This window comes from Myotis nattereri (assembly GCF_964212035.1).
Source record: "Myotis nattereri genome assembly, chromosome: 1".
Lineage (NCBI taxonomy): Eukaryota > Metazoa > Chordata > Mammalia > Chiroptera > Vespertilionidae > Myotis > Myotis nattereri.
The window spans coordinates 77,992,169-78,012,988 of NC_138075.1; the positions used below are offsets into that span (position 1 = coordinate 77,992,169).

Consider the following 20,820-nt stretch of genomic DNA (forward strand, 5'->3'; position numbering starts at 1 on the left):
CTTAAATAATCTAGTGCGGTCTCACCTTGCTAGTGCGTGTGTCAGAATCGGAGATAAACCATACCCTTCTCGGTTCCTGTTCTCTGTGCCCTGAGGGCCCACAGACCAGGAGAACCCCAAGAGTAGGAGGCAAATGTGAAGGAGAGCAGGTCTGAGGGTCCAACTGTCACTGCCAAGCACTCACAGCAAGATTCAGAGGAGGATAGGCCCGAGAGTAAGGGCGTCCAAAGAGAACAAGCAATTTAAAAAAATGTTTCAACATGGAAAATGCCAAACGGGAAAATATAAAAAAGGATGAAAAGGAGCAAGGTGCTAATAAAGGAGAGCCTTGGCTTCCCTTTGGAAGCTGGTGAATATTGTGTGCCTGGAGAAAATCATGGGTGGCTCCCTCCTGGGCAGCCCATCCTGCAGTGTAGATGGGATGGGGGCAGAGGCATGGAGAGCCACAGGCAAGGGTGAGACAAAAGAATATGGAAAGGATTGGAAAGAGATGAGACAGCTGATGGAAAACATGAGGGAGAGCAGTCAAGTCAAAGTCTGTGGGCAGTTAGCACTGACCCCCGCACCATGACCATCACGATGAATTTTGCCTTAATGCCTTGAATCCTGATGTTCTCCCTGAAGTTAATAGGGAGACACACCTGCTTCCTAAACTTACATGTTCGTGATGTACCTTCATTGTGACCCTTTTGGTGTTGCTTGTTTCCAGTGGGTCTCCTTTTACCAGTTTCTAACTGAATGTTGTGTTTTGACCCAATTTGTAAGTTTCTGTCAGCAGGGGAGTTTACCTATTGCATGGAAAGATGCTCATTACATACTGTGAAGTTAATAAAGCAGTTTTAAAAAGCAAATAATAATAATATATCTAGTGGGGTAAGGCTGGGGAAGTTGGAGTATAGATAAAACAATGTTGATTGTCATTCATGAATCCTGGGAGTTCATCATATTGTTCACTCTACTTTTGGATATGTTTGAAAGTTTCCATAATAAACCTTCAAAAAAAAGTCTCAGATCTTTTTTTTAAAAAGCCTCATCCAAAGCCTCATTTATTGATTTTAGAGAGCAAGGGAGTTAGGAAGGGAGAGAGGATGGGAAAAAGGGAGGGAGGGAGGGAGGGATGGAGGGAGGGAGGGGGGAAAACATCAATGTGAAAGAGAAATACCAATCGGTTGCCTCCCAAACAAACCCAACCAGGGATCGAACCCACAGCCTTTTTGGTGTACAGGAGGATGTCCCAACCATCTGAGTCACCCAACAAAGCCGTAATAAACCATTTTTAAAAAATGTATAGAGGTACTGCTTTTAATAGAATGCAATTAACTTTAGTAAAAGATGCTCAGGGACTTGAGGTTTCTATCACTACCATATTTCCCTTTTGTACAAACTTTATAATCTTTAGTAAGAAAGCAAAATAGCCTTCCTCTGATCTGACAGTGTGCAGTCTATGTCCACACTTACATCATTCCTACCTCTTTTTGCTTTTATCCTCTTGTTCTGTTCACCATGCTTCTTCCCTTAGGGTGAGGATTTATTTCCATGCACTATTGCTATGAGAGACCTTCAAAAAAATTCTCTAAGTGGATCCTGAGAGCTTCTGACAACACCAGGTAATAATTCTTCTCAATGTAAGGCAGATAGGATTAACAGAGGCTGGTGTCTGTGCCTTTCTAAGAGATGGGCCACATATCTGTAACTTCCATTTAGCTTCCATAAGAAGAAACACACCTTCAGGCAGAACTGGAAGCAGAACTGGCTGGTACTGTTCATTACATTCGCAGGGGAAGTAAAATCCTTCGACAGGTCTCTGTGTGTTAGTGTAGTGAAATTTGCCTCTCACTGCAATCAAAAGAATCAGAACCTGACCTTGCCCAGAGAGTAGGCATCCCTTATTATAGCAGGTCCTCGTACAAGCACATCTCTCTTTGATATACACACATTAGTCTCAGCTCTTCTGGCAAATCCATCATTTTTGAATAAAATATACTCTTTCATGTCATATTCTAATCAAATATGAAATTGTTTCTACCTTTCATTGAAAGTAAAAAACAAATAAGTTTATTGGCCTTAAATGTTTATAGATGTGAGTCTAAAACATCACTACCCATCTTCTATCCTATTTTCTACAAATGCATTACTGAGCAAATTTTTCATCTTTATTCTCCTTTCTGTATAATACCTCAAAGCCGCCAAAATACCCAGATTTATACTATAATCTGTGCATTTTCTCCTTTCCTTTAAAATTTCAGTTTAAAGTTTATTAAACACATCTCTTCCAATCCCTAAGAAATCTACTCTGTCCCTTGCCAGAGTCCACCTTTCTGGTATCTTAGCATTTACAATCAGGCAGTCTGCTCTCTGTCCTTCTTTTCCTTCACATACACAGCCTTCAGTTGACAGTGAGATGAAAATTCTACCTGCCACTCACTTCACTATCTTGAATTTCAAAGTCACATGACACACCTCAGGTGTCTTCTGACTAGTGACGCCATTCATCCCACAGGAATTAGCAGGATAGAGGTCTGTAGGCTTAACTGGTGTGAATAAGCTTTTCATCATATGTTGTTCAAGAAAAACCATACATGCCCAGCTGGCATGGCTCAGTGGTTGAGCATCAACCTATGAAATAGGAGGTTACAGTTCGATTCCCAATCAGGGCACGTGCCCAGGTTGCAGGCTCGATCTCCAGTGGAGGGCGTGCAGGAGGCAGCCAATCAATGATTCTCTCTCATCATTGATGTTTCTATTTCTCTCTCCCCCTCCTTTCCTCTCTCTGAAGTCAATAAAAATATATCTTTTTAAAAAAAATATATTTTATTGATTTTTCACAGAGAAGAAGGGAGAGCGATAGAGAGTTAGAAACATTGATGAGAGAGGAACATCGATCAGCTGCCTCCTGCACTCCTCCTACTGGGGATGTGCCTGCAACCAAGGTACATGCCCTTGGCTGGAATCGAACCTGGGACCTTTCAGTACGCAGGCCGACGCTCTATCCACTGAGCCAAACCAGTTAGGGCAATAAAAATATATCTTTTAAAAACACACACACACACACACACATTTCTGCCATCAGGCAGGTCTACATATACTCAGAGTCACATTGCTCAGGGGACAGCCACGCCCCTTAATCGGTATGCCCAGGCCTGCTAGTACCCATATGTCTCCAGAATACCCTACCACTGCTGTTTCCACAGAAGGATCAGATTTGTATTCCCTGAAAAAGTCTCAGCTCTGTTGCCTAAAGCCAAACATTGCAAGTTTTTTCTCCTTTTCTGTACTGCCTGTTTTGTTTGTGTTCCCTAAAGCTGGTTTAGGATACTCTCTACACCTCACAATTCACTTTCCCTTCCTGGCTCCCTTGAGGTATTGTTTCTTCCATTCTTTGTGGGTGCTTTTATAACTCTCAGAAAGCAGACCTCAAACTCTTACCTTTTCTGGCTAGAGAACCATTTCGCTTCCTCGGGCACCATGGTTGAGAGCCTCTGGGTCACTGAATCAGATGCCTCCTATTCTGCCTCCTGGAGCTCAGTCAGCACTTTAGTTGCAGTGGCTCCGTTCCACTCCGAGGCAGCAAGCAGGCAGTCTGTGCTGGAGGGTCTCATATTAAACCACTCCTGTGCTCCCTTCTCAAAGCTGGCTAGTCCTTCCTGGTTTGCTCAGCTAGGTTCCACTGAGGTCCTCAGAAACAAGACCCCAAGGCTGAGTGAGCACCAGGATCCCCTGAGGAGTGTTAACCTACAGCTTTGGGGTTCCACCTCAGGAGTCCGGATGCAGGGGTCTGTGGCAGGGTTCCCAGGGAAAGTTGATGACCTGCCTGCTTCAGGTGTGCTACCTTAAGTAATTACATACAGAACTAAACCCTTCACTTAACTCAGCGCTTCTCTATCCTGGCTGCACATTGGCCTCACCTGACAAGCTTTAACAAAGTCCAATGCTCAGGTCCCACCCAGACAATGAGGTCAGAAACTGGAGGGGAACCCTGGCATCAGCATGTTTTCCAAGCTCCCCAGGTGATCCTAAAGCACAGTGACAACTGAGAAGCTCTCTTCCCAAGCTCCCCATCAGTTCTCCTCGGCAGCGACTTTCTACTTCTTCATTTCACATCCTCCAAGCCAGTTCTCACTCCTCTACCCAGTGATGACGATCTATTTGGTTGGGGGAACAGGGAGGGAGAGGAAGGGACCATGAGTATTTTTTAAACCTCCCAGGTAATTTCAATGTATAACCAGGGTTGGGATTCCTTCCCCAACTTCCTCTAGGCTCTTCTGAGGCAGAGAGAAAGGGAACATATAAAGGAAGAGACCAAGGGTGAACCCCTGAAGAGCCTGGAGGATCAACAGGACTCTACATCCTCACTGTTGATGGAAGTTTGCTCCAAAGTGCACACTGACCCCACATCAGAAAGAACCCAAGGCTCTGACTCCAGCTTCTTTGTTGCTGTGAATGTGGAACATGAAATAAAAGTTTCCCCACCATGAACTTACAATGACTCTTGGGAAAACCCCTCCGGGAGCAATAACCGGTTTCCAAGAATAAAGTGCAAAGGGCAAATATCAGTTGGGGGCCCAGTATCTGGCTGTTCCATCTCATTAGCCACAAGGACACGCAGTCAGTCATTCTAGCACCAGGAAAAGCTGCAGGGGACATGTGGCCAAAGCTCTCAGACAAATATCCAGAGATCCGAAGTCCTTTATAGTCCCCAAAGAGTTAGCAGACTCAGTATAAACTGTCTACCTTCCCCTCTGCCCAATTCTTACAACTACCCCCCTTCCCCCCACTACCACCACCACACCCTGAGAGCCAAAAGCACTCAGCCCCTCTCAGCTGGGCGGAATCTGGAAACATATCTTCTGTTCATTCACCCAATCAGCATTTCTTGAAGCACCTGCCACATGCCAGTCACTAAGGTCAAGTGTCAGGGACACAAAGACTCGGTAGTCTCTGTTCACAGGGGGCCCTGGAGGTGGCTGCCGGCTGACTGGTATAACAGGCAGACTGAAGACACAGGAGGTAAAATGTCTTGTCAGCGAAAGGCAAGAAACTAGACAAAAAAACTAGACCATGTGATGGACAAGTGTAAGCAGGAGCAGAATGACCCAACGCACTAGCCGTGGGCCAAAGCATGTCAGCTCCGAAGAAAGGGCCGTTGGGTGGAGCTGGACTTCTGGACACCTAACCCTGGCTCCTGAAAAGAGGAAGGAGAGTCTCAGCCTTCCTTTCCGACCTCAGAGCTAGTGTAAAAGTAAAAGTAGGTGTGTTATCTTTATCTTACAATTAAGAAAACTGAAGTCACTCAGGCCAGCTCCAAAGCTTGTGTACATTCCACCACCCCATGTGCCTTCCTGTTTGGATTCAGGGATGTGAGCCTGGGAGTGGGATTATCTCCCCTCAGGTAATGGCTGCAGGGATCTGGAGCAACCTCAAAGAACTCTGGAAAAACAGAATAACCAGCCTCAGGAAGGGCCATCTGCATACCTCTCTGGTTGGGAAGGGTCCTTCCAAACTCAGAATTAATTAATCCACCCACCAAGCATGTACTGGGCACCCACTGTGATCCAGGCCTGTACAGGCTCTGTGATTAATACCCAGGCCCCAGCCTTCACAGAAAAGTGAACATGGGCAATTACAAGAATGAAAGTCACTGCCAGGTAACCCATCCAGCCTGGGGCAGTGAAGGGGTGCAGATGGGTACCAGGACCACTGTTACTGGCACGGAGGCTGGTACTGGGTTTGGGGGAGGGAGAAAGAATTTCTGGCAGAAAGGGCAACATGTGATTACCTTGACAATGAAGTCAGAAGTGAGTAAAGTCACCCATGCACACACAAAAAATGTACGTAAGCCAGCAATTTCCTCTCTCTCTCTCTCTCTCTCTCTCTCTCTCTCTCTCTCTCTCTCTCCTCTTTTGTTATGTTAATCCTTCACCCAAAGATATTTTCCCATTGATTCTTTTAGAGAGAGTGGAAGGGAAGGGGAGAGACAGAGAGAGAGAAACATCGATGTGTCGATGTGAGAGATACGTTAATTGGTTGCCTCCCGCACACGTCCCAAGCCCTTGACTAGAATTGAACCCAGGACCCTTCAGTCTGCAGGCTCTATCCACTGAGCCAAAGCAGCTTAGGCCCGCAAGAATTTTTTAAATATGCAATATCTGACTGTTTAGTCAAGGACACTGACCTCTTTTCCCTTAGATCAACAGTTCTCAACCTGTGGGTCTCGACCCTTTTGGGGGTTGAACGACCCTTTTACAGGGGTCACTAAGACCATCGGAAAACACATATATAATTACATATTGTTTTTGTGATTAATCACTATGCTTTAATTATGTTCAATTTGTAACAATGAAATTGGAGTCACCACAACATGAGGAATTGTATTAAAGGGTCACGGCATTAGGAAGGTTGAGAACCACTGCCTTAGATTGTCAAATTAAAAAAAAAAAATTACAACAAACACAACAGCCATCTGGTTTGAATGAATCAAAATTATACCTATTTTTTGGTCAGATCTGCAAAAAATATATCTTTTGGTGTGCCACATAACTTTAGTAATTAGTTTATGTGTGCCATGAAAAAGGTTGAAAATCACTGACCTACATAATAATTGGTGATTTCTAGGACTGTTGCAATGCTAGCCTATCTAGAGCTGTAATTCATCAGCAGTTCTAAATGAAGATTATACCTATAGAGGGACAGTAAGCCACTCTGAAAAAAGCAGAAAACTTTATTTGCTCTCTTGAAATTATTGATGATTGAATAGAAAAAGGTGAAAGTATGGCATAAATAGAGATCCTGCCTCTATGAGATAGAGACCCCATTATAGAGATGAGGAAACTGAGGCTAATAAATGTAACCTGTCTGATTCCATGCTCTTAACCACCATGACTGCTGCCTCCCAAGGAATGAGGGTATCCTCTGCACTGCTCAAGGGAGAGAAATGCTGACTCAAGGCACCCAAGCACTCAACCATGGAGAACACCTTATTGCAGGGTAAAGATATTTCACCCACCCTAGCCAGTTTGGCTCAGTGGGTAGAGGGTCAGCCTGCGGACTGGAGGGCCCAGGTTTGATTCTGGCCAAGGGCACATGCCCAGGTTGTGGGCTTGATCCCCAGTAGGGGCCGTGCAGGAGAGAGCCAATCAATGATTCTCTCTCATCAGTAATGTTTCTATCTCTCTCTCCCTCTCCCTTCCTCCCTGAAATCAATAAAAAATATATTTAAAAAATAAAAGCAATTTCATCCAACTGTTTCAGAAAATACCCCCAAACCAAGCTAAGGCAGGCTTAAGTCTTTTCCATAAACTCCTCCCTTAACCTTGGTCCCTCCCTCTACCTCTGCATTTCCTACCTTAAACTCAATACTGTAGCCCACCCTGAACTCCTTACAGCGTCTTGAAGATGTCCTTCTTTCTTGTCTACAAGTTTTCATACATTCTGTTCTTGCTTCCTGAGAGGCTCCTCTCCCCTCTCTACTCTTGGTTAATTTTTCTTCATCATTCAGGTATCATGTTAAACTTCCTTAAGGAGAGTTTCTAAACTCCCAGGCTAGTTCAGGTCTCTTCCTGTGGCTCCTTGCATCTCACAAATCACAACACTCATCATAATCCACTGTAATCTTGTGTAGTGTTGCCTATCCTAGCCTTCTACTAGTACGTACACACACACACACACACACACACACACACACTGACAGCTCTCCATAAAGACAATGATCAGTGCTGGGAGGATGGCAAGCACTTCATGAATATTTGGTGAATGCTCATTCCCCAGCCCCATCTCTTTCTTGAACTCCAAATAGGCACAGTTGCCTACTATCTTACAAATACACTTCAAATTCAACATGATTGCATCCCCCTCCTTGTAAATTATGCCAGCACCTACTGATTGCCCAAGCCAGAAACCACATCTCTTCATTCAGGGAACATTTATTGAGTTCCTCTCTTTGTTTCTTTGCTGGGGATACAGTGGATCATAAGACAGGCTCACCCTCTATATGGCACAGAACTTACAGGCTGGTGAACATCACTTACCTCTTCCATATGCCAGACATCCCAATAAATGTCATTGGTTATACTGATTATAACTTCTAAATCACTCTCCCAGCCCTAGCCAGTTTGGCTCAGTGGATAGAGTGTGGGCCTGGGGACTGGAGAGTCCCAGGTTCAGTTCTAGTCAAGGGTATATGCCAGGATTGTGGGTTCGATCCCCAGTAGGGGACATGCAGGAGGCAGCCATTCAATGATTCTCTCTCATCATTAATGTTTCTATCTCTCTCTCCTTCTCCCTTCCTCTCTAAAATCAATAAAAATATATATTTTAAAAATAATAAAAATATTATATCACTCTCCCATCTGTCCTTTCCCGAAAATATCATCTCCTGAATAAGCCATACCCCCACTGCCGTTGCCCTAATTCAGACTTTTGTCATTTCCTGCCTGGATTTCCAAGAGAGCTTCCTATCAGGGTCTCTGCCTCCAGCCTTGCTCTTCTATCCCAACCCAGCTACATCGTTCCCCTGCTTAGAACCCTTCAATGACTCGTCACATGCTTTAAAATAAAATCTAAACCCTCTAGGAAGGTTTGTCTCCTGCTTTAGCCCCTTGCCTCCCTTTGTTCCCTCAATCCCACAATCCTCCACACACACCCCACACTCCATTCTTCTCATCTTTGTGCCTTTACATTGCCTTTCCCTGTATCTAGAATGTCCTTGCCCTTTCCTCATCAACAGATATTTATTGAGTACCTTCCAGACAACAGACACTGTACTAAGTGCCAGAGATTCAGCAGTGAGCACAACAAAGTCCCTACTCTTATGATGTTTATATTCAAGAGGGAAAGATAGCCCTGACCTGTGTGGCTCAGGTGGTTGAGTGTCCTTCCCTGTGCTGAAAGGTTGCCGGTTCAATTCCCAGTCAGGGAACATGCCTGGGTTGTGTTCAGGAGGCAGCCAATGGGTACTCTCACCTCAATGTCTGTCTGTCTGTCTGTCTCTCTCTCTCTCTCTCCCCTTTCCCTCTCTCTGTCCATTCCACTCTCTCTAAAAAAATCAATGTAAAAAATATCCTCAGGTGAGGATTGACCAAAAAAAGCAGGTGGGAGACTGAGAGCCACCACTTTAAATAGGATAGGTCTCTGATAAGGCAATATTTGTGCAAAGATATGAATGGAATGAGGTAATAAGTTCTGAGGGTATATAGCAAAAGGAACAAAAATTGTTCCCCAAATACAAGACCCCTAGCAAATTGAAAGAAAATTAAGACAGTCCCTGGCTGGTTTGGCTCAGTGGATAGAGCACCAGCCTGTGGACTGAAGGGTCCTGGGTTCGATTCCAGTCAAGGGCACATGCCCAGGTTGTGGGCTCAATCCCCAGTAGGGGACATGCAGGAGACAGGCAATCCAATCAATGATTCTCTCTCACCATTGATGTCTGTCTGTCTGTCTGTCTGTCTCTCTCTCTCTCCCTCCCTCCCTCCCTCCCTCCCTCCCTCTCTCTCCCTCTCCCATCCTCTCTGAAAGCAATAAAAATATGTATTTTTAAAAATTTTTTTAAAAAAAGAGAGGAAATCAAGACAACAAACAGTATAGCCAGATCAGAGTGAGGGAGGAGGAGAGGTCTGGGATGAGTCAAATAAATCAGATGAAGTGGGCCTTGAAGGTCATGCTAAGCGGCTGTTTCTCCCACCCCTGACTCCTTTTCATCCTTCGGTGTCAAGTGCAGAAATCACTTCCTAAACAAGCTACACACCACCCTACTCCTAGCACTTAGCATATACAATATGTTTAATTGACTACTTTTGCCCATCTCCCCCACGCCATGAGTTCCCTACAGCAGGGGCTCTATCTTTCCGCTCCATGTGTTATGGGCCCCATCCCAAGCACTAAATTGTTTCCAAATAGTCGAAATATTCTTCCTTTGTTCTCATTGCATGCCCTGCAAGTAACTCCCAATTACCAGATTGGTTTCCCAGTGGCCATTGTAGTAGAAAGGAGGTGCCTTGATAGTGAACACATGCCCTCTGGAAGTTAGAAATTACACGTGTGTGCTCACCATTGTACATTTAATAAACATTATCATTTACACACATCAGCCTCTTTTCTGGGTGAGACTCAATTGGTGAGAAAACGATCAACTCTGGGTCATGATGACCCAAGGAAGGCACTGCTCACGGAAGGGCCTCATGAGCAGCCCTACAGAAGCCCCAGATGCCCCCTCATCACCACCTTCCATTTCAGATGGCAGCCCATCACCTTCCATCTGCCCAAGCTTGAATCCTTAACATCACCTCAAAGACCTCCTCCACACCCCCGCATCCAGAAGTCCTAGAAACTCCACCTTATAACGATTTCTGTATCTACCCTCTCATCTCAGTTCCAAAGGCCCTGCCCAGAGGGCAGGCCTCCACCACATGTCATCTGGACTCAGGTTTCAGCTCCCTAAACCGGTCTCCCTACCTTGTCTCTCTTTCCAAAAACACTCTCCACATGCCCACCAAGCAAGTTGTACTTCCCCACTTAAAACTGTTAGTTCCCCCCTATTTCCAAAATAAGTCTAACCTGTTTAGGCACCATATAAAACCTCCTTGAGCTGACCCTAGGCTATATTTCCAGTCCTTATCTCCTCCCCTGTCTCTTACTCCACATTCCAGCTCTACCAACTACCTGCAATTCTCTCAACAGTCTGTACCTTTTGGCACTCCACATCTTTTTACGTGCAGTTACCCCGGTGAGAAATGTCCTAGAAGACAGCTATATATCTTTTCAAAATTCAGTTCAGACAGCGTAGTCTCTGTGATGTCTTCCTAAGCTCTCCTCCCCACAAGAAGAAAGTTGCCCTGCTTGCTCCATGGTGCCTTTACACTACACCTATTATCTTGCATGACAATTATTTGTTACGATGTCTGTGTCCCTCTTGGTTTTCTCCTTCTTGGGTTTTTCCTGAGTGACTATGGTTAAATAGAGATATTACTGCATAGATCACATCTGGACAGAAGGTCCTCAGACGTCTCAGCATCTGACTTGTCCTGGGTATTCACTAATAGTTGAAGGAAGAAACTCACATGTCCTTAGATTCTTACAATCTTGGTTGTCCTTCTGACCTTCTCCCAGATCTCTGTGCCTCTGAAGTTACTAGAGATAGGATGAAGTCCTATTAGCAGCCAAGAGATATACTAATTTTAAATATAATAATTTATGTTACATGTAAGTCATAATTTATGGTTTTCACTGAATCTGATTTCATTTTTGCAGGAGCCTGTAAGTGAAGTCGCTGCACCTTGCCTAAGGTCGTGCAGTTACTGAGCCCAGTCTCAAACAAAGCGTGGTGCACTCTTCACTCTACCAGAGTTGTCTCAAATACATGTCATAAATCCATGCACAAAACTCTGTCTTCTATTCACTGGGAGCTCTGCAAACTAATAATTGTGGCTACTTTGCATGTATCTGTACAAGGGTGTACGTGTGCGTGTATGTGGGTGTACAAGAGTTTGAGTACACCTCTATTCCCAAATTAGAAATAGCATATTAAAAAGGGGATGACTGATGGAAGTAGGCACAATGCCAGAATCAAGGAATGACAGCTGTCAGAGATGACAGATCAAAAGCAGAAAAGAATAACACCTGCCGAAATCGGTTTGGCTCAGTGGATAGAGCGTCGGCCTGCGGACTGAAAGGTCCCAGGTTCGATTCCGGTCAAGGGCATGTACCTGGGTTGCGGGCACATCCCCAGTGGGAGATGTGCAGGAGGCAGCTGATCGATGTTTCTCTCTCATCGATGTTTCTAGCTATCTCTCTCCCTTCCTCTCTGTAAAAAAAATCAATAAAATATATTAAAAACAAAATTAAAAAAAAAGAATAACACCTGATGAACTGAAGTTAGGCCAGCAGCATAAGGCCACTGAGGAGCAAGCGATCGCCCCCACCCACCCTGCTGGCCACGGAAGGCCTCATAATCAAACAAGAATTGAGATACGCAACGGTAATCCCAAGTCACCAAAAGAAACTTCCAGTTATTAAGGCAAGCAGACATAGCACTGATTTTAAAGATATTTCAACAAAGATGGTTGAAATAAGAGAATTCTGGTGTTTAAAGGGATGCAGCTTTCTTAGAAATTTTACTTAGATGGAATAATCCTTGCTCTACACAAGACATATGACTATCTACCTACATTTGAGGGGTCCCCAAGAGTAGCATATCCTAAAATTAGTTTCACCAGTAAGTCAACCTACCATATCAACTATAATAGTTTTAATAACTAGCCGACAGCAAAAGTCACACATGTGCGAAAAGATATTCACTAGAGCATTATCTGTAAGACTGGAAAAATTGGAACCAACTTAAATGGCCATTAACAGATGACCGATTATTTAAATAAGCAATATTCTTAAAATTAACATGGAATAACATGAAGCATTTTTTTTAAAGTAGACTTATAAATAGAAAAGAATGTCACTGATAAATTCCTGGAGAAAAGCACACTGTAGAATTATATGTGGACTATGAACCCTTTTTGTAAACCATAGAACAAAACTACACCTGAAAGAGCAAGGGAAAAAATCAGGAAGGGCGCGCAAACTGCTACTGATGCTTACCATGGGCAGCTGGGCAAAAGGTAAACTGGTGGGTTTGTTACACTTCGGTACTGTTTGAATTTTCACACAAAGCATACATTAAACATTGTTTTTAAATAAAAGCATTTCCAAAGGCATGCATGTCTTCCCATCTCCTTCTCACTGGCTGACTGGACTCACATCCAGGCCTCTGCCCTGGCGCTCCACTCAACACCTCCTGCCCCAGCCCCACTTACAGATGCAGGCAGCGGCCAGCAGGCGGCCAGCAGCGTAGGGGGTAAAGCAGCTCGGGAAGACCGGCTGCACCATGTAGTTGGCAAAGGTGATGGCGATGATGGCCTGGCTGGTGGGCTCGATGATGAGGAGGGAGGTCCAGAGTCGGATGAAGGCGAGGAGTCCCCCGAAGGCCTCGAGGATGTAGGCATAGCTGGCCCCAGACTTCTTAATGGTGGTGCCCAGTTCCGCATAGCAAAGGGCCCCAAAGACAGAGAAGAGGCCCCCAATAGCCCAGATGACCAGGGAGAGGCCAAAGGAGTTACTGTACATGAGCACGCCCTTGGGGGACACAAAGATGCCCGAGCCAATCATGTTCCCCACAATCAGGCACACGCCGTTCAGCAGCGAGATCTCCTTCTTCAGCTTCACCTGCTCGGACCCTGGGCGGGCCTCCTCCGCCAAAGGGGAGGCATCCCCCATCTGCTGGGAGGCCACTTCATACTTCGCACTGTTAACCATGGCGGAGGAGGAGAAGAAAGGCTTCACCAGCTTCCTGGCATTGCCCTCTAAGGAAGAACGAGGAAGATATACATCAGGTGGTTGGCAATTTCACAGAACGCCCCCCCCCCCCCACAGGGGCCAGTACGGGCAGCCCGCTCCACCTGCCAGGGCAGAGACCTCTCTCTTGCTTCCCACCCATTAAACTCTCCTTCTGGTGGGGGCTCTGGCTCATCAAAACAACCCCAACTTGAATCATCCCCCAGAGAGATGATCGTGAGGCTGGTGCTGCCTCCCTGATTTACAAAATAGAAAGCTCAATCCTGGTTCCATCTGAGCCTGCTGTGATAAGGGGCAGGAATTAGGGCAATCATCTGGCAGTCCCCAGGTGTAAGCACAGTGATTTGAGCTGGCATTTTTCAGCCTTACATCAAAAAAGTCTGTCTTGCCTCCACTTTCAGACTCACCTATCACCCGTGCTGAGATGCAACATGAGGAACAAACCTTGCAAGCAAATAATCTGTGGGTTCTCCTGACAACACTGCTCTTTTCCCCCAAGGATTCTCGCTCTGGCAAACATAAAGGCTGCAGAGATTTCTTGCTGGAAACCCACAACCATCCACCTGCTTAGGTGAAGTCTTCAACCCTAGCAAAGTCCCAGCAGCCTCACACCCACCCTGAAAGAAGACAGGCTATTCTCCTTTCCCAGATACCTCTCCCAGTCAGTATTCTACATCCCCTGCCACCAAGGCCCTCACATTAGCACAGGTGCATCTCCCCAAACAGTATGATTGGGAAAAGGGTGATCCAAATGTGCAGCCCAACTGAGAGATGATTGCAGTCAGCTGATGACCACTCCCTACCCTGGAGATTCAGCACCGAAAGCCAAGGCCAAGAAACAGCTGAAGTGGGGCAGCTGATATTGGGCACCGCAGAGCAGGAGACAGCTGAGAGAAAGACAGGCGAGGCAGGCCAAGCAAGTGGAGAGATAGAGGCACCGGGGAGAGGAGGTGATCAGACAGTGCGCAGCAGCAAAGGGGGCTGGGGGCGAATGAGTGGGGCTGAAAGAGAGAGCGGGAAGCACTCACTACCTGGCCAGAGGTGTAAGCAGGTTCCTGCAGAGGCAGCAGCCAGTGGAGGTCAGGAGCTGTGCTCTGGCCACTCCTCGTCCTCAGCCAGCAGTGAAAGGAATGGCCGGCCAAGTGCTTACGGACTTAAGTCAAATCAAGAAGTCAAGAAGGGCGGAGGGGGTGAGGGCGGGGGAGAGGAGTATTAAGCAACTGTCTGGGTCCAAGGTTCACTGGCCCCTCACCCCTGGAAAAAAGGGCAGCTAGGAGCTCTGGGCTCAGCACTTTCCGAGATAAGAAAGGCGCTCCCTCAGGGATCTCCTTTGACAAGGAGCAGAACAAAGGACTGGCAGCGGGGCGTGGCTCTGCAGCCCCGGGGAAACTGTCCCCTAGCAAATTAGCCCTGACGAGGCCTGGGCAGTGGCTGAGAAGGGCCCGACCCTCGCCCACTTCTCTCGTCCCAAACAAGAAAGGCAGGAGGATTGCACAACGTGACTGAGATTAGAGGAAGTGTGAGTGCAATCCCTGCCCCTCGTGATTGGCCCTCCTAAGAGGAGAACTCTGCACACTTCCCCAGAGCGAGGAGTGGCTGCCCCTGAACTTGGGCCAGTACCCCATGGCTGAGCCTCAAGCTACTTCCAAGGAAACCAGGTCAAAAAATTATACCCAGACCCTGGCTGTATGCCCGCCCTGTCACGTGCCCTTTCATCTTTAAAAAGACATACCGGGATCTTTAGGTAAGCATGAGTCTTATAAACACCTCCCCAAATACAAGTTAACTCCAATTTCCTTAAAATATGGGGAAATAAGATTTCCCTGAACATACAGACCCAAAACAGAAAGACAAAGTAGAGTATTTTTTGGAAATCATAGATTATTTTACCTTTATTGTCTAGTTAAATATGGTATTTGGTGTCTCTTTTGCCAAAAGAAATACATTCTATCCATTCTGAAATGCAACTACCTGTCCCCTTTCACAACGTTTCTAAAAACCCTCTTTGGTTATTCTACAACCAGAGAATAAAAATCCAAGGGACCTTATCTTTACCCTACACCCTCCCATCCTAGCCCCTTAAAATTTATTTTTAAACCAAAAGAGTAATCCAGATGTTAGCCTTCCCAGAGATCTTGCTTCTCCCAAGCCACCCTTACAAATGTCTGAAATCTGTGGATAAAAAAAAAAAAAAAAGATTATATGAAAAGCAACCTCACAGGATAATCTAATCATAAATTCCTAACTAGGCAAGTCATTTTAGGTAGTCACACCCCCACATATAGGTATATAACTTCTTTACTAAAAGGTTTATCTTTGCCTTGAGCGAACCCTGTGCATTGCTTCTGTACATCTGGGTTGCACACCTTTGAAATGCCCCTCCTTCTAATGTATGCCCACCCTTTTAGGACCTCCTTCTAAGACAAGACCACTCTCAAGAATGCATATAACCTTAACCTATAATCTAATCCCCACCTTACTTTTTCCCACCTTCATGTAATCTTCTTTACATTTCTCCCTTAATTTCAAATGCATTAAAGAAACTATAAAACTGTTATTCTCAGGACCATATGAGAACTTGCTTCCCTGGCATATGTTGCCAATCTGGCCCAAGTAAACTCATAAAAATTCTCTACAGGTCTGCTTGGCCGGCATGGCTCAGTGGTTGAGCTTCAACCTATGTATGAACCAGGAGGTCACAGTTCGATCCCCAATCAGGGCACATGCGCGGGTTGAGGGCTCAATCCCCAGTGTGGGACATGCAGGAGGTTGCCTATCAATGATTCTCTCTCATCATTAATGTTTCTATCTCTCTATCCCTCTCCCTTCTTCTCTGAAATAAAAAATATATTTTTAAAATATATATATTATTTAAAAAATTCTCTACAGGTTTAGACATTTCTTATGTCCACAAATCCGTCCAGAGGAGACTGTCCTTTTCTCCCAAGTGCCCCCTAAATACTCCTATAAGAATGATAGCTGTCATTTATTGAGCACTCATCGGGGCCAGACACACTGCTAAGCACCTAAAGGCCTTATCTCATTTAATCCTCCCTGCAGTCCCTTAAGGCAGGCATTAAGTCCATGCCAGGATGCCTAACTAATGAGAGAGGCTAGCCAATAAAGCCCAAGATCTTAACTGGCACTGCCATACCTCCCCCAACCCCCACCCCCACCTGCCCAGCCTCTACCCCAGGGGTCCTCAAACTATGGCGGCCCACCTTCCAACGAAGCCCATCCATCTCCTTCCTGACTGCTCCTCCCCTTTCTCTCTCTCTGCCGGGGATTACAAGTCCTCTTGGCAGCACTGCCCTTGCTAGGGTGCCCACTTCTAAAGCAAACAAGGCACGTGGAAATACCTCATCATGCCTGCCCTTTTAAGACCAAATTCACTGGCACCAAGGAGTGGGCATGTGTCCTAATGGGATGTTAAGAAAAAAAAAAAAAAGCAATGAGGAGGGATAAAGGAAGGAGAGCGCATGAGGGAAGGTGGGGAGAGAAGCCTGTGGGTTTAGCTCCTGGCTAGTGGTATCTGAAAGGTGCAAGACTCCTCTTAGAATCTTGGGACACTCCAGCCAACAGCATACCCTAGCGGCCTCACCAGGAATGCTACAAACTGGGTAGAGGTGGCTACCCTTCACAGAAGAGATGCCCCCTCTTTTCTCCATCCCTGCCCAGCACCAGAGCTATGGGCAGAAAGGCACCATCTTTGGCAGCTCACATCCCTCCCTGAAACCCTGGTCACAGGGCACTGCTTCCACCAGTTAGGCAGCCTGGGACCGGCAGGACCTCTCCTAAGGGGCTCTTTACAGGGAACTCTGCAGAGCCTGGAGCCCGTCAGATAAAGGCGGTCCAGGTACACAGCACCCTTGTCCCTTCCTCCCCTGTCTGCAGTGCATTCGGGACCTAGTGGAGATGACAGGGCAGCGCACATCCTACAGCCTGTGGGAGAAGTTGCAGTTCAGGGGTTCAGAAAAAAGCAGGTAGCAGGGCCCCCAGCATGCAGTGCCTGGCATGGCAGCCAGTGGAACCCCTTGCCCTGACCCTACCCATGAATGGCAACACCAAAACACCCTTCCTCCAGGAACCAGCACACAGCTCAGGGTCTTGGCTCCTCGGTCAAGCACAGGGAGCAAAATGTGAGCAGAGACTTTCTCCCCCAGGGACCCCATGTCCTGCCTTCCTCGCTCCAACTGGTCTGTGCTGCCTCCTTAACAACAGCAACAGAAAACAGATCCACTCTGGTACAGCTAGATTGCCCCATCACCCCAAGCGGGAAGCTCCGCTCCTCCCTCCCAGCTCTCCATTTGTTTTGCTATGCTCCACTGTGGCTACGACAGCCCCTTTCTAAAAAAGTGAAACAAGAAATTGTTTACTCCTGAGGCCAGGACTTCCACTAACGTAGGGCTGAGGTCTCTGGGCAGAGGGCTCTGCCTAGGGAGGTCAGAGCTAGGACCAGGAAACAAGAGGCTCTTGAGTCTCCTCCATCAGTCAGTTTTCAGACTCTAACTCCATCCTCCTCCTGCACGTCCCCTCTCACCCACTGTCCCCGACTCCCACCTCTTACCTGTCCCTTGCCCTTTGGGCAGGTGCGAGGAGGAGGGGCTACCACGCTGGGACTAGGGGGAGGGAAAGGTGCTAAGAAGGGGCACCAGGGTATGGCTGGAGCTGCAGCAGCTGTTGACTCTGGGGAGCAGAAAAGGCAGAGGGTGCCGACGAAACGAAAAACAGGAAAACATATGTGTGACTCTGGCCAGCGGCGGCAGCGGGGAGGGGCCTGGAGGACGGGCTGGAGCTGGGACCCAGACCTCCCGCCCCCCTCTAGGCTCCTCCTCTTCCCTACCTCAGCCCCCCAAACTTCCTTGTTGCCCTACATTTATTCCCAGGGACTTGCAGTGACCTTCTCAGGGCCTTTACAACTCTTCCCCACAATTCCATTTCCTCTGCATCTCCCCCTGAAATACTATCATTGGTCCTGCGGAGGGCACAGGATCCATGGTTAGGGCAATAACGGATCTCTGTGGCCTCATCTCTAGTCTCAGGGCCATGTCAGCCCCCATGTAAAGCAACACATGCCAAGGAATGTCACTTGTGGGGGTACAGGTGAGCACATACCTAAACGCTAAGCAAGCCCACTCACAACTCAGGTCCCCAGTTGGTTCAGGTGATGTGTGTGTTGCGAAGGAAGGCCCCCTTAGGTGGCCTGGCACAGGGCTGAGTTGGCACCCCTCCAAACCAGGATTATTTAAATATTTGTTGAATGTTTATTTAACAAAAGCAGGGAAATACGATTTTCTGGGAATAAAAACTGTTAGCCTCCTTCTTTCTATTCAAAATTAGAACTTATTAAATGAATTCATTACATACACTTTCTGAAGCAGACAACTTCTTAGTAGCCATATTAAACAATTTAAAATGTAGATACAGCCCTGGCCAGTGCGGCTCAATTGGTTGAGTATCATCCCATGCACCCAAGTTTGTCAGTTCAATTTCTGGTCGGGCACATGCCCAGATTTCAGGCTCGATTCCTAGGAGGGGGGGGGCGGGGGGGGACACGTAGTAGGCAGCCCATCGATGTTGCATTCTCACATCGATGTCTCTCTCCCTCTCCCTCTTTCTCTAAAAATCAATTTAAAGTATTCTTTTAAATGTAGATACAGCATAAACCTCTCTCAGGGAGTGGCACTTCACAGGGTCTGGTGCATTCTCAGAATTCCAGTGTGACTGCTGCCTTTAGGCAACTAAAAGCTGGTCACAGGACTACATCGTGCAACCTGTACCTGCATGTTGCAAAATTATTCCGGAGACAGGCTGTCCAGGTAAGCAGTTGTTAAGGATCTCTCAGTGGATGGGAGCCAACTTACAGTTCACTAAGAGACAGAAGCCAGAGTCCACTGGCACCAGATGTCTGAATGACTCCAAGGATCATTTAGTGCCCTTTCAGAGCCAGGCTGCTGCCCGGCCGGCCTGCCCCTTCATCCTACTCTGGGTTCAGGTCCAACTTGTAAGTGAGGGAAGTCCTGCAAAGTCTGAAGTTGCCCTGGGCTCTGGCCCCTGCTCTCTCACTCCACTCCAGCCACACTGGCCCTGCCGCTGCCACACAAGCATGCTCCGGACTAGGAGCTTTCGCAATTGCTGCTTCCTCTGCCTGGAACATTCTTCCCAGAGCTATTGTTCATTCCTTCACTCCCTTCGGGTCTGTGTTGAAACACCACCTAGCAGAGTCCTTCCTGCGGAGTCTCTGAAGAAGCGACATGCTCGACTTTTCTTCCAGGGCACTCACTGCCACTCCTGAGTTGGAGTTCAGTGGAGTTGGGAGTTCATTGGTTGTCGAGTGACTCCCTCACTAGAATGCAAGCAGCAGAGCTTTATGCCCAGTACAGGGCACATGGAGACCAAGACATGTTTGCTGGAAGAATAAATGAAGGAATGAACAATGCTGTCCACACACACACACACACACACACACACACACACACTGATTTCCTGGCCGGCCCGGCTCTGGGGATGCCCTCGAACTTGCCCTTCTGGCCGCCTGAAGAAGCTGCTGCTGCTCTGGTTCCTAAGCAAGGAGTATTTGGAAGTGTTGATACTTCTTTATAGTGGTGGGCTGAAAGGAAGGGGCAGGTACAATGTTCAGGTTTGCGGGGAGGCCTAGGATGATCTGACGTGGACCTCTGGTTTCATTCATAGGAAAACAAAAAGGCTCTCCTCTCATGCGCTCCCGCAGGTCCGGAAAGCTCTGCGCCCGGTCGCACACCCAGGCTCGGTGACGCCTCCGGACGCCGGGAGAACAAAGTGCGGGGGCCGCGACGCGGTGAAAGGGCAGAGGAGACGGCAGGGCGCGGAGGCTCAGGTCCACGCGAATGCAGACGGTGGGTTCGAGAGAGTGGAGCCCCCCCGCCCCCCTTAAGCACGAACTCTTCCCAGACCCCGCTCCCGGCCCCCACCCCCGCCTTCGGCTCTCTCTGCCTTTCCGGGCGGCCCTCGCCCCGTCCCACGCCCCTCCGCCCCCGCCCGGCCGGCGGGCCGCTTCCACCTTTGCCCCTTTGCCCCGCTCCCCTCACCCGGCCACACTCCCCGGCCCGGCCCCTGCAGGTCAGCCCGCCGCCTCTTTCGCTCGGTGCCCGCGGCCCCGGGATCGCGCCTTCCCATACCCGAACCTGCCGCGCCCGCCCTCACTGCCCATCGAGAGCTCGGTGCCCCCGGACGCACAGGTCTAGCTGCGGGGGCCGAACCGGTTCTGCCTGGGGGCGCCCTGGCCCCACCACCGGAGTCCCTTCACTTCCCTCCCAGGCTCCATGGAGCTACAAGAGGGGGTGGTGCTGGGTACCGGCGCAGGGCGAGAGCCGAGGGACCCCTAACCCGCCCCCCGCCTCCTCCCGGCCCAGGCACAGCTGCGCGGGAAAGGAAAATGACCGCGGGCGCCCCGCGGCGCGCCCTCCGCCGGGAGCGCTCAGCTGCCTCTGCCCGCCCCCCCAATCC

The 20,820-nt window shown here is 47.9% G+C and overlaps 1 protein-coding gene and 1 long non-coding RNA gene across 2 annotated transcripts in view; both read right to left on the reverse strand.

Annotated features, from left to right (window-relative positions):
• Window positions 1–14,471, reverse strand: part of SLC7A7 (solute carrier family 7 member 7) — a 28,147-nt gene extending 13,676 nt beyond the window's left edge. The window contains exons 1-2 of the mRNA XM_081104447.1: window positions 14,367–14,471; window positions 12,798–13,343 (exon numbers count right to left, since the gene is read on the reverse strand). Of these exons, the coding sequence (XP_080960573.1) occupies window positions 12,798–13,296 (499 nt within the window). The 5' untranslated portion in view covers window positions 13,297–13,343; window positions 14,367–14,471. The remainder of the gene's footprint in view (window positions 1–12,797; window positions 13,344–14,366) is intronic.
• LOC308528750 overlaps window positions 1–20,820 on the reverse strand; it is an 852,227-nt gene that overhangs the window by 781,535 nt on the left and 49,872 nt on the right. The gene's annotated exons all lie outside the window — the stretch shown is intronic.